General features: G+C 44.6%; 1 protein-coding gene across 2 annotated transcripts in view; it reads right to left on the reverse strand.

Moving 5' to 3' along the window:
• The window catches only part of SPOCK1 (SPARC (osteonectin), cwcv and kazal like domains proteoglycan 1), a 600,543-nt gene that overhangs the window by 320,192 nt on the left and 265,375 nt on the right, over positions 1 to 14,976 (reverse strand). Inside the window, exons 3-4 of one of the 2 annotated variants that reach the window (XM_027607079.2) lie at positions 14,807 to 14,815; positions 8,424 to 8,469 (exon numbers count right to left, since the gene is read on the reverse strand). In XM_027607079.2, coding sequence (XP_027462880.1) covers positions 8,424 to 8,469; positions 14,807 to 14,815 — 55 coding nt within the window. The remainder of the gene's footprint in view (positions 1 to 8,423; positions 8,470 to 14,806; positions 14,816 to 14,976) is intronic. The other variant, XM_027607077.2, reaches the window with a different exon arrangement.

Below are 14,976 nucleotides of genomic sequence, written 5' to 3' on the forward strand. Positions count from 1 at the left end.
CAGGCTCAGAGAAGCTAAGCACTTGCCTCAAGCACACACAGCTCCCGAAGGCAAGAGTTGGGAATCAAACCCCATCACCGAGACCGCAAACTGAGGACCTCTCTGATATAACACATTGCCTCGCATCCTGGGCATCAGTGGACAGCAGACAGGCCTCCAGCAATCAGCTGCCACGGAACACAGCTGAAGACCTCAACAAAGGAAAAACCTCCACCTCGGGCCTGGGACCTGTGGGGACACAGGTGATGCTGGTAGGGTTCCTGCCAACAGCCATGTCCGCTTGTGAAAATGCTCTAATCCCCTCTACAGTCCCAAAGGAGGACAATTTAAGCAGCATTATTGATGATTTTAAAATTCAGCTGACATTTTTTTCCCTACTGAGACTCTCCCCAAACCAGGGCTGTTTCATTAGCACTCCACAAAGACAATATAATTAATTCAGGGGCCGATGTTCTAGCAGGTGGAATAGCAGGAAGGATTTTTTCCCCCATTTTTATAAAACTAATACCACATTTTATGAGTTTGGGGAAAGGTAATAAACACGTCTTTAAAACATATTTGTCCGTGCTGAAGGAACCTCTTAAACACAGTAAAAGAAAGCCACAGAGCCCCGTAATTGCAAGGGGAATTTTACCTTCATGGTTCTCTATCATTCCATGCAAAGGGCCGAACACAACCCACCACGGCTTGGTTCTGGAGGCACCGGGGGGTGGGAGCTCCTAGTGCAGCCAGGGGGAGGCCGGCACAGAACACGGACAGAGCCATCGGCACCCCCACGAAGAAGCGGGGTCCACAAAGTCATAGCTGATGGTACCCGGCTGGCCACAAAGTGAGGTTAAGTGGGCACAAGCCATACACTGACTCGCGGCCCTCTGCAGCATGATGTCATTGAGTCTCCACGAATGCCCCACGAGACAGGTGTCACTAGCCCCAGATGAGAAGACAGAGGCTAATAAGTTACTCCAGCTGGAACCCTTGAGACCCTGCTCTTCCCTCCACCCCTGGCAATGCCCCCCAAAATCTGCGAGAAGACCAAGTACCTCCCACTTTGGCTTTTTCTGCTTTTTATTCTGAGCCTCCCTCCCCATCCCTGATGGTTTAAAGGCCCGCTTAATTCCACTGGTTTTATTACAGTTATATTCATACCTCATTGGCTAAACTGTAACCTTTGAAACTAGAGCATCAGGCTTCAGATTTTTCATTTTTCCTTCCTTTATGAGGAAAACATACCCAGACTCCATGCTGCCTGAAACCATGAGAGCTTAACTATCGTGGATGGAAAGGACCTCGGGAACCCCTTTTTCTTTTCAGAAATAGGCTAAGTGAAGTCCGGAAAGGCTGCGTGATTTGCCTGAATTTAACACACTTAAATAGTGGCAGAGTCATGACCCATCTCGGCCTCCTCCTGGGGTACCAGGCTCTCCAGGTCAAGTGCCTTCAGGGCAGAATGAGTCGGTGTGTGTTAGAAATGCTAAGAAAAGGCAGCCCCGATAGCAAAACTAGCAGCATAAATGTCCGCCAATGGGGGAATAGCAGATAAATGGTAGCATATTAGTATAAGGCAATATAACAGAGAGGCATTAACTAGATCTACAACTACCACACCAAAGACCCACAGAAACAATTTTCAGTGAAATGAACAGGTTAGAGAAGGAAACATTTATTTCTTGGGCCCAACATGTAATGTAACATCTTGTCTGGAGACACGCCCCCATATGACCTAAAAGTGAAAGAACATGGACAGAAAAGTACATTAATGATGTGGCACCTTAGGGAAAAGCAGCAAGAAGGGGCACCCATTGGATTTCTATCTTTTATGTGATGTTTTATTTCTTTAAAATAAGCAAACAGGCCAAGGCAGCCAGAGATGAAAGTTGTGACTTTTAACTTGATCTAACTTCAAAGCAGATAGGCTGAGTAAAAAGCGGCAGCCCACCAAGATGTAAATTAACAGTTTTCTGTTTCTTCCCTGGCAGAACTGACTTCGAACAGTTAAAAATCAATACTTGAAAATTAAAAAAAAAAAAAAAACAGTAACTATTTTATTGTCACAATCAGGAAAGAGAAGAAGGGAAGGCAAAAGGAAGGAAGCTAAAGGGGGCAGTGCAGAGCAGGAAGGTCTGGGGTGGGAAAGGTGCTCCCGGGAGGTCAGAGCGACTGCCACTTAGGGGAAAGTGTCGCAGCGACATCACGCAAAAGGCAAAGAGGGAGAAACCAAGCGGACCAGACATGAGACGACCAGGGGAAAATTATTAAGATGCCTCACACAAACCAAGCCAGCTGCCTCCAAAAATCAGCAGCTCCAGCGATCAGATAAGGTGAACAGATCCTTAAACACTGAGAAATGTTCAAGGCCGTATGAATGCAAATCAGAGGCTCTTTTTGGGGTGAGGTTAAATTCCACATCAAGAGGAAAGCTGTGGGGACTGAAGATTTCTTTTAAGCCTAGCATGTAAAATTTTAGATTAATCTAGAGTAAAAAAAAAAAAAATCCTCTTCTGAAGAATCATTTTATAAATAAGCAACCTTGCCTCCCCTGGAGCCCCCTTTAGAACTGGAACAAAACATGGATGCCGCCATAATCCATGGGGCTCCGGTTCCAGAAACACAGCCGGAACATGGAAAGGACTCTCTCCTTTTGAGTCTTAGAATTTCTGCTTCAAAACAGTTCAAGGCTTTGGTCAGAATTTGAGCTTGTTGGGAATCTTGGTATAATAGATGGGAAGTCAAAGGCCAAGGGTTTTCTTCTTTTCTTTGATTCAAGTGAACAGCACGAGTGAAACGGGCCCCTGACTTTCTGAGCTTTATTTTTATCTGGAGATCAATTTCTACAAGTTCATATTCTGCTCTGAAGATCACCAGCATCATCGGAGATTTAGTCACAGCCAAAGCTGCTCGAGAAGAACGATTAGTATTCACTACAGAAGAAAAAACATTATCCTTAAAACCAACAGCTATACACTCCATCTAAAACATCCATTTATTCCACATTAAAGGAACTCGCTTGTTTCAAAAAGTTCCATGATAAATCTCCCTTCAGCCCTTTGTCCTAAAAAGGCTTGTCTCATCGAACGGAACTTCATACCCACATAAATCGGTGGGTTCTTTCTGGGTGGACCGTGGCTACAGGACAGAACCTCAATTAATTAATGTTCCATCACTTTAGGACTTCTTCAAGTAATCAGAATTCTATTCTAAAAGTAAGCTATTCGTTATATGCATAAATTACCTTCCCAATCTCCCAATGCAACAAGAACAACAACAAAAAACCATTTATTCAGCAAAAACTTTGTGATGAAAGCTTCAAATTTCTTTTTCAAAAAAGACTGGTGAAGAAGCTTTGAAACAACTTTTTAGAACTCATTTTGCTTCTTGTTCATCCTCTATTCTATGACATAAAGCAACACCTTTTATTCTTTTAACACAACACTGTGGTTCGATAAACTGTCTCCTCCTTTCCGCTCCAAGCCCTTTGGATAACCTTCCTCAGCCACCCCACTCTAAGGAAAAAGAGAACCCCTGAGACAGCACCTTTATTATCACACTGAAGGTGGCTGTTACTAACAAAGGTTGGTGGTTACAGCACAGGGAGCTTGATCCACACACCACAGGCACAGACTGAGTGAGGCCAAGTTGTAACAGAAAATGTCACCTCAACTAACACTGACCTATGTCACTTGTATTAACACTTGACATCTTATGGATTTCCCAGTTTCTGAGACCAGCACTCCTCACCTGACGCACCCCCACCAGCCCTGGCTCTTGCTGCCAGCCCCCAGCGCCCCCGTTCCCAGTACTTACACGCTCTTGATGCTTAAGACCTTAGATGGATGGCTTACGACTGACTGATAATGGGGAGTGTCCCACAGAAAGGCCACAGTAAGTGTGGTCCCTGTTATCCAGCAGAGCAGGTTGAAACACAGAGCATTTGATGACCATTTATAGATAGACGGGAGGAAGGAAGGAACATATTAAGAGCCTGAACCTCTTCAGCCCCAAAAAATGAGGATCTGGGGTGCACCACTGCAATGACCCACCCGCCTGGTGTAAAACAGGCAGGCTCCAACTTACCCCAAGCGCTTCAGAGCATCACAACTCTGAAGGCCCCCAGAAGGGAAGAAAGGAAGAGAGAAATAAAACCTGAGTGGGAAAGGATGTATCCAACAGGGAGAGACAGGTAAACAGGAGGAAGAGGGAATGAAAAAGACCAATTACTTGCTGACGCAGCACTTACGGAGCACTTACTGTATGCCAAACATTAACTCATTTCATCCTCCCAGTGCCTTTCCTGGTGCCGCTGCCAGACTGGAAGGCTTCGAAGCACAGAAGTGAAGCAACTTGCCCAGAACTGCTCAGCTGGTAGCCGGCAAAGTCAAGTTCCAAACGTGGTGAATCTGACTGCAAACCCTAAGTCCCCACACCGCACTGACCGGAACACATCCCACAGAACATACTACTTTCTCTGGGTACCTGATAGATGTGGAGTGAAAAAATAAAAACAAAAGCACGTAGTCAAAGGCAAATTGAGAAAAATGCGAAGTTAAATGGAAGCCTTTACCAAAAGACTTTTCTGCGCTTTTCAATAGCTAATGAGCCCTGTGAATCTTCAGGAGAAGCACGGAGCTTATGTGGGTCCCAAACTTATTGGACCAAGGACTGTTTTCTTAGAGAAGCACTGTGCTGGACCAGACACCACTTCCAAAAACATAAACCTCATACCTGCTCCACACCTACTATGTGCACCCAGGTTTGCTAGGGGCCAGGCGACAGAATATGCTCAAAGGGCAGAATGATGATAGAGGCCACCCAAAACTCTGGGAACATGCCCAAGCCCTACAGCCTCAACCAGCCTTCTGCAGAGGGCCACCTCAGGGCCTCCACTCCTGCCCATGCAAGACAAGAACCATCTGCAATAGCCCGTGCCCTCTCCAACTGGGCATCCCGCCCAGCTCTCCCCGCAGGGCGTCTAGCTTTGTGGACTTCACAAAGGCAATGTCTCACCTGAGTGAGTAATCGTTGCCTTCAATTCTGAACTCCTCTCTGTCCCTTCTGTGAGGAGATCTGGCATTAAATCATTATCACATAAAAAAAAGGGGGGGATATACTACTTTACCCAAATCTCACAAAGAATTCTTAGAAAAGCCTGAGGTTGATGGCTATTATACTCCACTGACAGAAACATTAATGATTCACTTTAAGATAACAAGTTTAAGCCATTTTCAGTCTCTCGGAAGGAGACCACCAAGTGAGGTACTTTTCTTCTAACTGCCTTCGAGTCAATTACATGGTAAGTGCTCTCTATGAAGCCCTGTTGTTCCAAGTTCGGTAAATATCCCGAAGCAGAGAGTACAATTCCAGCTAAGTAACTACTTCTTAAATACGATCAGTGTCCTAACCACTCGCACCAACACCTAAAAGAAGCCGGAGCTACACGGGCATTTCAGAGATCGAGCTCCAGGGCTGAATGCTAAGTCTAACCAGCTGCCACAGCCAAAGACCAAAGCTCCAAAGCGATGGAAGGGGCAATGGACAAGTCACGCAAGAGTCCCATAGGAGGGATTTCATTCAGCAGCTATGACTTGGGCTCCTCATCACAGCTTCTGAGTCACCAAATGAAGTCCTCTAACATACTGCCTTCATCACGTCATTCCTCTGCTGAAAACCTTTCTCTGGTTCCCCACTGCCAAGAAAACAAAGTTCAAACTTCACAGATGGGTATGAAGTGTCCTTCAAAACCTGCCTCAGCCCCACCGTTCCGGCTATCCTCTACCAGAATCCCTCATGGCCCGCCTTCCTTCCCCTCTTCTTCCCTGCATTTTAAGCCCACCTCGCCCCCACCACCATCGGGAAGTGCCGTCCACCCCCATGCCACCCCCGTGCCCGGGTGTAATCGTCACATGAAACCCCGTGATGTTTTTCAACAAGTTCTATTTCTACCAACTCAAAGTTTTCCCCAACCGCAAAACCACTCAAACCATGTTTGATTCTTTTTCAGCTTAGGAGGGGAAATGACTTCTCCCTGCAGCTGACAACTTTCACTGGAGTTCAGCAATTCTCCTATTATCTGGAAGATGAAATGCTCTGTATCTTCCATGCCTATGGTTTATATTTCACCAAGTGGTGTCAGCACTGATATAGTAACCTCCCATTTTTATTGAGCAGCACACAATGGAATTGATGACATCTGCTGGGGCTGATATTTTAAGTGAAGGCTATTCTCAGCTCTGCCTGCTCTCCCCATGGCTCTGGATATAAATAGCCAACAGCAGCTACACCTGAGCTACAAAGCGGGGCTTCTCAGCTAAGGTCCTCAGTTATACCCCATAAAGTCAGGAGGTTTCATCGAAGGAAGATTTATCTAAGCAGATCCAGTTTTCATGCCTGCAGAGCTAGAGAAGAGGGAGCCGGGGTGGGAATCTGCTGGATATGCTTGCCACCATTCCTAAAAGAGAAAAATCCTTCTTTGGACTTCTTGGTTTAGCAGATTTAAATATCATGCTCTTTTTGATGCTTAAAGTTTCTGTATTAACCCCCAAATCAAGGCAAGTGATCATATACATCCCCAAGTGGCAAATGATGCCCACCTTCAAGTATTTATCTTTTCCAATGTTTAGTAGTAAAAATGAAAATGTCTTCTCCCGGGGAAGTTTAAGTATTTGTTTGGTTTAAGTATTTGCAAGTCTTGGGGGCAGAGTCAATCTGGCAGTTATTCAGACAACATGTGATCCTCAAAGGACAAGAACCCATTTCTGGTTCAGGGCTGGAAACAATGAGTCCATTGCCACTATCAGTTGAGAGACCTCTGTAAGCAAAATCCTGGTAGGAATGTTTACGGAAGGGCTCATCTGTCAGGCATAGACAGACAATGTGTTGCTCTGTATCTGAGCATTCCTCTGAAAGGAAGGTGTACCCTTTCAAAAGAAATATTTAGAAATTTTGATCATTCTCAACAGAAAATTTCTCAATTAAATTATAAATATCTTCGTATGCTTTAATGTAGCTTATTGTGACAACTCAGTCATTGGTAAAGTGGCAAAGGAGAGAGGCTCGTGGAGCCTAAGATATGGATAAGCCCAGACTGATCTGCAAAGGAAAGCCTTTCCTGGCATCTGCTCTGCAGATGCACGCAACACACAGTAAATTCCCCACCTACAGAGTCAACACGTGCCCTGCACATACCTGCATTACGGCCCTGAACACATCCCACCAAAACTGCTGCCCAGGTTACCTCCCTACGCTCTACTCTGAGTTCCCCCAGGGCGGGAACCACAGCTTTCTCATTTTATTCCCAGAACCTGGCTTGGTGCTTGTGTCCACGGTGAGTATTCAACATTGGAGAATGAATGAACGCATGTATGAATGAATACAATGTTGCCCTACTTAGAGGCATGAGCTAAAATGCACATGTAGAAATTTTAACACCAATTTTGTTTATAAAAACAAAAACCCAGAGTCCGGGGGCAGAGGGACCCAATAAAGTGACAAAGGAGTTAGGAGAAAGGGGCACCTTCTACCGGGTTACGTGTCAATGCCTTCCTTGATTTCTTTTTTGTCAGGGCAACCATCGGGATCACGTCAAACACTCAAGCCACAGAACTGAAGCTCATCCTCAAAAGCGTGAAACTTTGACACGTAGTCGGTAATCTTTTTCCTCTAGGTTTTGGAATTAATTGCATACACGTACTTCGGGTACAATCTAGCATCATTTTCAGCAGCCAGTTCTGTGGCCAAGAGCAGCCACACATGGAACAGCAGGAACAGGGGACGTGATTCACAGCAGTTCCTCGGTGTGTCTTAAATAACTCACAGGAGCACCGTGGTGGTGATTTACAACGGCCATCAGGAGACGGGCTTTATGCTCACTGGTGCGAGTGCGAAGAGCCCCCTGAGGACCAACCTTACACCCAAGTGGTCAGTGAGCAGGCTCAGAAACAAGCTTCTCTTTAGAAACCATGAAGAAGTTATTTAACAAATGAAATTATTACTACCCTTGAAAGCCTCCTGGGACTAACCTGTTTCTAGAAAGAAAGTTGCATTTTATAGCAAGTCAACTGCACAGCCTTTCCAGGCAGTCTGTTCCATGAAAGAAATCACTGGATTCCACCCAACAACTCACCAGGTTACTGTGATAAGCGTTTTACTCTTTTGTAGTGGTGGTGTTTAAAAACAAACAAACAAACAAACAAGAATATCCAATGACTGTAGTCAACTCAATACATTTTTAAGAATCTGTCTTAGGTAATCTCAGACAAATAACCAAACTGACAAAATCATTTCTATCACCATAGTCATTTCAGGCCCCCAAGTCAGTCAATTAAGACAGCTCCCCAGCCTTCTTAGGAACAGTAACTCAGCGTGCAAGGAACGAAAAATGACATTGCATTTCCCATGGAACATACAACAAGAAATAATGCATCCTTTACCTTGGTCAAAGGGCTTGTTGGGATTCCAGTTTCTGAAATAATCATCCTATATAAGGAAAAAAAAATAGAAAACGAAGGTCAGATTTCAGAAAGCTTCTCACATAACTGCATAAAACCTGCCTTTCTCCCTACCTCCCAAAACACAAAAGCAAACACACACGGTTTAGAAATCTTTCCCCATTCACGTAAAATCAAAAATATCAATTTACTTTTCAAATTCTTGTCTTTGCAAACTGTATGGATTAAACACCAGGCACAGTAAAAACATTTCAGCCTAATATGGAAACAACCCTGCTCTTCTTGGCTTGACAGATAAACCGAGACACCTTCTAAGTGCAAGCTGGATTTGCTATCAATTATCCCACAGGTGATGCCTTGTTGCCCTCACTTATGATTAAGCCTCTGTGTTTGTAACAGCTGATAATTTCAACTGTCAACATCCCTTTCATATGGAGACATGTAACTCGTGGTGTGCAGTTCCAGTTTTCCAAGGCTCACAAAAGTTAAAAAGACTGGCCCTTCCGATGTTAGAATCAACCACAGGCATGCATTGGGCTTCCTACCATTCGTTCTAGGTGTGTAACAATAAAGTAACAAAGGCTGGCCAATCTGGTTAATTCAAAACCATGTCTTTCCTGCATGCTGCTTGTATCAATTTATGCTCTAAGGCTAGACACTTCGTTACTTTGAAATTCCCAGGGTCTAGGCCACTCACTTATTCACGGTTACATTAACCTCTTCTCCACTTTTTTTTTTTTTTAAAGATTTTATTGATTTATTTGGCAGAGAGAGAGAGAGAGAGAGAGAGAGAGAGAGAGAGAGAGAGAGCAAGTAGGCAGAGAGGCAGGCAGAGGGAGAGGGAGGAGCAGGCTCCCCGCCGAGCAGGGAGCCCGATGCGGGGCTCGATCCCAGGACCCTGGGATTATGACCTGAGCCGAAGGCAGCTGCTTAACTGACTGAGCCACCCAGGCGCCCCTCTTCTCCACTTTTAATAACCTTTTCTTCTTAACTGCTGCCTGCTTTTTATCTTCAGCCCCCCGCCCCCAGCTGAGCACTCAGCCACCCGCACTGTCCCCTAGCATACCCACTCTGTCCATGCAATCAGGTTGCCAAGAGAAGAGGCTTCACCCATGTTCATCATGCCCATACCATTTTAGGGCTTGTGCACCTTTTCAGTTAATTTCCTCCTCCATATAGCCGAGTATTATTTGCTGCATGTGTTTTTGGCAGGTACTCTGCATGCTGCAGACAGTTTCAGAGAGCTGCCTACAAGGAGGCCTCAATTTCTCTTCCTGAGAAGTTAATTTACATCAAAGTGCACAATTAGTTTAAATTATTGTCCACGCTGTCTCCTGCTGCAGTTTATCTCCAACACGATCTCCCGTGAATTTTATCGGCCTCTGTGTCGTTCAATTGCCTGGCTTTATTAGATCCTTGTTGAGTTCACCTAAGCCCTTAATAGATTTTAGGAAACTGGATTTAGAGTAAAATTACAACATATTGCTTCTTGGGCAGAGATTCCATTTTCCAGAGCATGAATAAACACGAACAGGTTCCTCTGGATCCTGGGGATTCAGCATTAAATTATTTTTAACTCCATGGAATTAGCCCACTTTGCTCTGGCTTTAATGTTATGGCATCACTGACCTTCTCACCCATCTGGTTAGGAAGTCTCCAAAGGCCACACCATGAAATATCAAGGAGAAAGTTCAAAACAAGCCCTCTGCCACATCTCTGTCCACCTGTGGTTTTAAATACAATCCTAATCCTTTGAACTACGTGGTCTGAGACTCTTCTTAATACAGCCAGTATTACATGAGTGTAAGTTAAGGACTGGATACTAGGTGGAAAAAACATAGCACCCAATTTCTCAGTCGGATGGCCAGTGTGCTCTCAGCCCTAGACACAAGCATGTTCCCCACACATTCTGCTGTTCACGAGGACATGAGCAGAATTAATCCAGGAAGAACCCATCCTCACTAATGGAGAAAAAAACAACATCCATCCTTCCAACTGTGGTCCATCATTGCTCTCTTCCCATAGAGGCCAGCGTCCTGTCCAATGGCAATGGGGAATCTTGTGAAATATTTTCTACTTGAACATGCTGTTCTGATACATGGAAATCCTTGGAGGCTTAGGATGTGTGTCCCACAGGGAAGGACTGGAGCCAGAGACAAGTTCCTTTACTTTAATTTCACATGCCATATTTCCTTTGATGTCAAAGAAAGGTTTGAGCAAGTCTCAAGAAGGGAATATTCCCTAATGATTTCCACCTACTTTGTAACCTGGCTGGCATGTGAAACATGCTTCTGGGCCCCTTGTCACTTTTCCAGGTTAACTACAACGGCCATTTTTACAAATTTCTTGGGGAAAAAAAATAAATCACAGTTTCAAATACAAAGCCTTTCAGTCATAAAAGCAGGTATCTGCATTATAATATTTTAAACTGATTGCAAAGGTAATAATACTGCCTAATTGCTGCCAAGATGTGAAAGTGCACCTTGAGTGAACACTCATTATGCAAAGTGAGTCCTTCCAGCAGCCCCTGGCCCAGCAAGGCAAAGCCCGGGAAGAGAATGATTCCCCGCATCTGACTGCTTTTTGCTCAGCTTAAGCAAAGTGGATGGCCTAAGCAAAAACCAATGAGCCAGGAGCAGGTGAAACCTTGAGTGCAACTCTTTGGCTAGAGCTAAGAGAAACCCCTATCGAAGGCCAAGGTCATGAACACGTGGGAAGCACACTAGAACCAGAGCCCACCTGGGGGATAGTCAGGGAGCCCCGGGGAGGGGCACAGGTGCAGCCAAGTGGAGGCTGAGATGTCCGGGCACAAAGAGCACCCCCCCACACCATACCTGCTGGGTCTGACTGGCCTGCACACAGGGCAAGTCCAAGTAGGCAGGGACTGTCTCCATCCATCCCCTCCACGTGTGCAGGAATGCCCGGGGAGGCAGCATCTACACTCAAGTGGAAAAAGCCACAGACAGAAGACTGCCTCTTCTAGAGCCACACCTCCTGACCACGTGCTGATAGCAGAAGTCCACTTATCAGGATGCTCGAGGTACATAAGGACAACTGTCTGGGGGTGGAGGGGCGCAGCACTGAACCAATACTCCATCAATACCAGGGCTGGTCACTTCTCCAGGGCCCAAGACTGGAGGTGGGGGCTCGGGGGAGAGCTAGCACCCCAACCTGTCTCTTATTTTCTATCTAAATTGATAGAGCTACATCCTACGTATGTTGTCCTAAAACCGACCCAGGACTTCCTGTGCCACGGACAGCTGTGCCAGTTTGCTCAGAGTTTCAACTCCCATGGGGCCAAGAACTGTGCCTGTCCCCATACCACCCCAATTCTGCACTGTACCCAAGTGTGCTCCTGCTGCACGGACCCCAGAATCCCTTCCAGATAACTCGCACAGTGCAGGCCTTGAAGAGCTCTGGCCCCTCATCTTCCTTCTGGCCCAAGAAAGTGGTGAGCTGCTGGAATCCAGCCTGTAGGGGAAGGCATACCGGACGAGTCCCATCAAATGTGCTGGGAGAGATGTGCGCATCTGAGACAGCCTCTCCACTGGCTATTTTATCATCTAATGATGAGGCTTTTAAAAAGGACATGCAAGGACCCCAGCAAGAGTTAATTTTTAAAACATAAACCTCAATAGAAAGATGCATATCTAAATATAGCCGTTTATTAAATTCAGTAACTCCTATTAGTGCATTACACAGGCTAAGGAATGAAAGATGGCGGTGTTACTGCATATGTGTATTTTATGGGTTCTACTGCATAGTATCATGTCAGGCCTCTACTAGAAAGGCCTGAGAACAGTCTCCCTCCAAATTCTAACCAGAGGAGGAAAGGCTGATTCCATTTAACTACACCTCTTCATACTTGAAAATCACCCAACTCTTCAGGGACTGTGAAAATCTGGAAGAACCTAGAAATTGAAACAGAGTCTCAAACTCGAGCCCGTTGGTTGACTTACATCTGAAATCATGAAGTATCTCAAGGCAGGATAAAGCCATAGTAAGAAAGCATGAAAAGTCAGCATAAAAATTGCAGTAAGAAAGTGACACATCATTACCTGTGTAGGCTGAAAAAGAAGGTGGTGGGGTCCTGGTGTTAGAGAAAGAATCAGAGCCTGGGCAAGATTACAGCCCCAATTATTTTAATCCTCTGCAGCTGATCGATACAGAAAATGACATATTTCTCCATTTATTTCACTAAATATCCTACTAACATAGAAAAGGATCCTTTTAAAGTCCTGCCAGCCAGCGACTAGTGCTAAGGAATTTAACTCTGGGTTTTTGACCACTTTAGTGATACCCTGTTCTGATAAACATGCATGGGAAAGGAAATCCATTCAAAATATATATCAAGAACACATATTGCATATTATTATACAATTATATATAATTATTCTGCTCTATAATTCATCTTCCAATAAAGTCTTTAAGCCTCCCTGACATGAAATGGTGCAAAAAAAAAAAAAAAAAAATCTGTAATTTGAGTGATTATGTCTCTTCGTCATGGATGATCATAACCAACTGGAAAAATCTCTGGTTCCATCCCATTTTGAATGGGCACCTGAATTTTTCTTGCACTATCCCAGAGCCCCAAAGTGGCTGATGCAATTTAGCTCAAATATTCCCCAGGGATTTGCTCTTCCAGAGGTGCTTACTTCAGCTCTACAGACTGTCAAAACAGACTCTGAGGAGGCGATGGGGAGGCAGAGAACAAAATGGAAACCGTTTGTGAAACCCAACTGCCTAACTTACACCTCCGAACATGATGATGTAATTTATTATTTATCTCACAGCTCCAAATATTACAGATCAAAGACACTTAGCTCACATGGAACAGATCACTTCTCCTTCATACGTATTTCAGTGACGCTGTTCTAACCCTGCAGTTTCATATGGAGATTCCCTGAGATAATACAGATTCCCAGCCTAGAAAATAAATGGGAGCCTTATTTGTCTCAAGCAGGAGTGAGCCACGGGGACACCAACGGAAGGAAGGAAGGTGAAGCGAAGCCTCTGTGGGGTCATCTGTGGGCCCTCAGCAGGTAAACGCCAAGGGTTGAAAAGCACTGCCCTGCATGGTCAGGCAGAGTCAAGTCGGGTTTGCAGGTCCTGGATGGGGTACATTCCCGTTTATAGAACCCAAAACCTTTACAAAAAGATCCACTAAGGGACTGTAAGAAAACCTCTCTCAAAAGGATTCAGTGCAAAGTAGTTCAGTTAATTTTCACATTACCTGACTGGGGGGGGGGGGGGGGGGGGCAGAAGGGCTGGTTGGCAGGTGGAAAGAGTGTCTCTAAAATACAACAGAAGTCACAGGAAAAGTGAGATTTCCAGATGACGTTATTTAAGTGCATCGGCTGTATAATCTGACATTTGACTGGAATTTTAATTGGTGTGCAAAGGAAATGTCTACTAATCCAGCCACTGGGAGGTACCAAACATTCCGTTTATTTACTGGGAAAGGAGCTGGCTTCCCATTCAACCTTATCACTGAGCTGTTTGCGTTTCTATCTCTGGGCAAGCGACGTGCTCCCAGTCTCCTCTCCACCAGGCCCATCCTGCCCATCCCTGGCAAAGAGCTGCACCCAGTGGGAATCCAATCCTTCTGAAGGAAGTGCTTCCCACAAGAGGCCCAGCTTGGGCAGTGACTCGAGGCCCCACCAGGCTTCCCTCACAGACCCCACTCTTGAGAACCTTGTACACCAGTGACTGGGAGCTGTGTGCATGTGAATCTATCACTCCCACACACCTGAGCCTAGGCTACCTCTGAGCAGGGAAGGAAGACCTTACTCACCTGTGTATTCCCCCAAGGCATCACTCAAAAGCACCCAATAAATCCTACCCAAATTGTATAAAGTAGAAGTAAGCCATTCCAGCTTTAACATCTTTGTATTCCTGCAAAATTCCCCAAACTGTTACTGGTAAGCATGTAAATACAGGTGGGTATATGTTTATAGAGACACTCTAAATCACTTTCTTCCCGAATAGAGTGATTCTTTGATAAATTGGTCTGACATTTGGTATCAAGTCCTGCAGGCCCTAGACAAAATGATTTAGAAAATAACCATGTCAGTTGCTCTGCTCTTTCAATAAATAACACACCAGTAAAACACAGATAATAACTGACAATCATACTTGTACTATAACTAATGAGAAAAGATAAAGCAGCAAATGGACTGTTTATATGTGTTTGATAAACTGCATCCCCTGGATATATCAATGAGAAATAAATGTGTGCAGTGCTGGTTCACTGAACTAAAACAAATATTTACCACTGAGATTTAGGATTAAGAATGAAATTTACATTTTATTTGGCAACTATTGGGATGCTATGTCTACATACAGTTGAAAAGTCAAAAACCTACCTCAACTTCCTGAGTACGAGAGCATTATAAATGAGAAAAAAAATAAAAGAATCACATCAAACAATCGGAAGGAATATAAACATTTTTGATAATTGCATCAAATTTTCATATCATCATAACATTAGAAAGGTCATACGAAGATATTTTCTGTCAAGTCACAGACCATCACA

Source organism: Zalophus californianus, chromosome 5, assembly GCF_009762305.2.
Source record: "Zalophus californianus isolate mZalCal1 chromosome 5, mZalCal1.pri.v2, whole genome shotgun sequence".
Taxonomy (NCBI): Eukaryota; Metazoa; Chordata; class Mammalia; order Carnivora; family Otariidae; genus Zalophus; species Zalophus californianus.